Genomic DNA, 3,779 nt, shown 5'->3' with positions numbered 1-3,779 from the left:
ACAACAAGGCCCAACCCAAAGCCCAAGACCATCCTCCCCAAGGCCCACTCTCAGGCCCACCACTTCTTTCTCCGACAAACCCTCCACTTCCTACGCCTCTACCGCCAGCGCTCCCTACACCGGCTCCACCGGCTACCGTCTCTCCTCCGACACCTCCACTGCCAGCCGCACCTCGCTCACCTCCCTCCGCGACACGCTCCCAGAAAACCCTAACATATACGATTTCTCGGAAATCTGCGCCGCCACCAACAACTTCCTCGCCAAGCGCCACTCCTCCTCCACCCCCTGCTGGCGCTGCACTCTCCGCGGAGCCGAAGTCATTGTCTTCCAGCGCAAGTTCAGCCGCAAACTCCAGACGAATCAGCTCCAGCAACTCCTCTCTGTCGTCTGCCGCAGCCACCACGTCAGCATCATCAAACTCCTCGGCGCCTCTGTCTCCGGCGACAACATCTACCTCGTCTACGACTTCGTCAACGGCGCCAGCCTCTCCGATTGTCTCCGCAACAAGAACAACGCGCGCTTCACTGTTCTCTCCACGTGGATGTCGCGAATGCAGGTCGCCGCGGATCTCGCGCACGGACTCGATTACATTCACAACAAAACCGGTTTGAACATCAATTTCGTCCACAACCGTATCAAATCCAGCGGTATCATCGTCACCGAACCTTCTTTCAACGCCAGGCTTTGCCATTTCGGCACCGCGCAGCTCTGCGGCGAAATCGACCTCCAAAGCGAGCAATTAGGCGAAATCTTTGAGATAGAGGAGAAATTTCCGCCGTCCCCGGCGAGATCCAGGCAATTCGAGGGCGTGCGGGGGTACATGGCGCCGGAATTTCAAGCCTCGGGCGTTGCGACTCAGAAGTCTGATATATACGCTTTCGGAGTGGTCATGTTGGAGCTCCTGTCCGGGGAGGAGCCACTGAAGTTTAAATTTGACGAGAAAACGCGCGAATTTCTTAGGACGTCGGTGATCGAGGCGGCGAGGGTCGCCGTGGACGGCGGCGATGGTAGCGTACAGGGAAAGCTGAGGATGTGGGTGGACCGGCGATTGAAAGACTCCTTTCCCTTAGACGTAGCTGAGAAACTGACACGTGTCGCACTGGAATGCGTGCACGTGGATCCAGATAAGCGACCAAACATGGGACTCGTAGCTGGAAAGATCTCGAAGTTTTATTTGAAGTCGAGGATTTGGTCGGACAGTATTAAGATTCCTGATATTACGGTTTCGTTGGCTCCTCGTTGAGTTCTTCATCTTCGTTTTCATGTATGTTCAATTAAAGTGACGTGTTAATGATTTTGAGATGATAGAAATGTAGAGTGATGAGAAAATTATTATTGAAATTACAGGCTTTGATTGCGACCGGAGTTGTGGAATATGATTGTTTAATCAGTCACTTTCGGAAAGATGAGCGCAATTTTATTATTGGAATTTGGTTTGATGACCATTTGGTACATAACGTATAATCTTAGTATAAAATAAAGCACGCCTTTTGTTACTTTTAGATTTGAATTTCAAAGGTGGAATGAATAATGTTGGAGAGGCTTAGGTATTGTTGGTGGTGGTATTATCTGAGATGAGATTATTATTATTGATTATGAAGGTTGAAAGACCAAACAAGTCTTCATTTTATTTAAATTAAGGTAGATTTCCAAAACTAATTCCAAATGTGAACCATCAGATTATAACTAACATTTCTAAGATGAAGGTTTGTCATTTGAAGAAAAAGATAATGGTGTCTTCCAATGAACAACCAACATCTCAACATTATAAAGATATGATTTTCATACTGATTTAGAAATGGATACTCTTTCTAAAGATGGAAGAAACTTTTATCAAAATCTTAAAAACATAAACAACGTGAAAGATCTAAGCTTGTGGTGATTATTATCATAACTTTTAATCTTAGGGAAGGTAGAAAAAAGTGCGCAATAATTTTTGAATGTTGGTTTTTATCTTCTACCCTGGAGTTGAAGTTGGAGGAAAATCTTCTCTACTTTTTTTTAGAGCAATTTAGTATTAGTGTCAGTTTTGTGGACATAGGTTTGGATTACTTGCTTTCACTTCTTTTTTTTCATTTTAGCCAATCTCTTTGTGACTTTGTTTGTTTTATTTTCTTTTATTTTATACTTGCTGTGGGGTTTTTATGTCATTATATATATATATATATATATATATATATATATATATATTATATTTTTTTTATTATCTTATTTTAAATAATTATATTAAATCTTACATGATCTAATTATATAAGGATATTCAAGACTAATATATTAATATTTTTAGTTCATCAATTTTGAAGTACCTCTATTTATTGTCTTCCACAATTGTTTTCTTAGTCTTTGAATTTTATATATATACACGCGCGCGCAATACTCTGTTCTAAAATTATCGTTGTTTTAAATAGGGGTTTTTCTGTTTACAAAGGTAAATTAATGTTTTCTTAATGAACTTAAGTTAAAACAGTTCTGGAATTGAAGAGATGTATACTTTAACATACTAAGAAAACCACAAATAATAAATCATATTTAATGTTTAAATAAGCGTATTTAAAATTATATTTCCTCCTTTCTTTTATCTGTTTTAATTATGAAAAAAAATGTTCATTTTAATAATTTTTTATTACTTTTTCTATCATATCGTTTAGTCCTTAAAATAATTTATAAATAATTTACAAATGTATTTATTTTTTATCAGATAACATGTATTTACTGTCTTAGATGGGAGAGATAAAGTAATAAAATAGAAAAATATACCACAAATTTATTAGAATAAAAAATGATTACATATTTTTGTTCTTGCATAAATAAATTAAAAAATCATTTTAAAAAAAGGAACGGGTGAAGTATATATCAACATTTTATGTTTATTGAATATTTCTTAATTCATGTGCATTAACTTAAACATTAGTAATTATTTTTAACTGCCAGACTTTTAAAATATATTTGTTTTTAGCTTTCATTTTTAAATATAAATACAACATTAATTACTCTTTTGCGATTTATATCTTTACTTTATCATGATGTATTAGGTTACATATACATAATGTGGTGTTTAAATAAAAAAGAGTAGAATAAAAAAAATTAAAATATTTTATTAAGATCAAGAAATTTTATTTCATTTATTGGTTTCTTCAAAATAATCTTAAACTGTCACTTAAAGAGAAAGATAATTATTTTCTTTTATCTCAGTAATTTCAATTTTAACTAAATGATGAGTTTTTAAATTAATTAATAATGGAGCATTAATATTTTATTTATTTTGTTCCCAAATTAATTATACTCCCTCTCTCTATTTATTAAAAGAGTGAAGTTATTTAAATAAAATTACTTCAAACAATAATATATTTACTGCTATTATTAATATGTGTGAAAGAACTTTAAATTGCAATCACTTTGGGATAGAGGAAAATGTTTTGGACTAAGATTATCCCAGTGTGGCTTAAAGTTTCATTAACACAAGTTAAGAATTTTGTAAAATAACTTTACAAAAATAATCTCAATTAAAGGCTTCACTTTTATTGCAATAAAAGAATAATCAATTAGGGGGAAAATAAGAAATAAAAACATTAATGTTTCAAAAGTGGGAACAGAAAGACATCTTTTTAACTTGAAAGTGAGAAAGATAGGATGAAAACATGTAAAAAAAAAACTATCAACATCTCATAGTAGAAGCCACAGATTTATGTTTGACATTCTTCCTTTAATATGAGAAAAGATTCATGGTAAAGATTATGTAAGAAATGAATGAGTATTAGAAGGATTGTGCCCTGTGTATT

General features: G+C 34.9%; 1 protein-coding gene across 1 annotated transcript; it reads left to right on the top strand.

Annotated features, from left to right (window-relative positions):
• Window positions 1-820: 820 nt before the first annotated feature.
• On the top strand, window positions 821-1,243 carry LOC137835709 (protein CYTOSOLIC ABA RECEPTOR KINASE 10). Its single transcript, XM_090302958.1, has one exon. The coding sequence runs from the start codon at window positions 821-823 to the stop codon at window positions 1,241-1,243; it is 423 nt and encodes a 140-aa protein (XP_090159084.1).
• Window positions 1,244-3,779: the final 2,536 nt, after the last annotated feature.

This window comes from Phaseolus vulgaris, chromosome 5 (genome assembly GCF_051622355.1).
Source record: "Phaseolus vulgaris cultivar YP4 chromosome 5, ASM5162235v1, whole genome shotgun sequence".
Classification (NCBI taxonomy): Eukaryota; Viridiplantae; Streptophyta; class Magnoliopsida; order Fabales; family Fabaceae; genus Phaseolus; species Phaseolus vulgaris.
The sequence above is the reverse complement of the archived record's forward strand: the minus strand, read 5'-3'. Positions and strand labels throughout refer to the sequence as shown.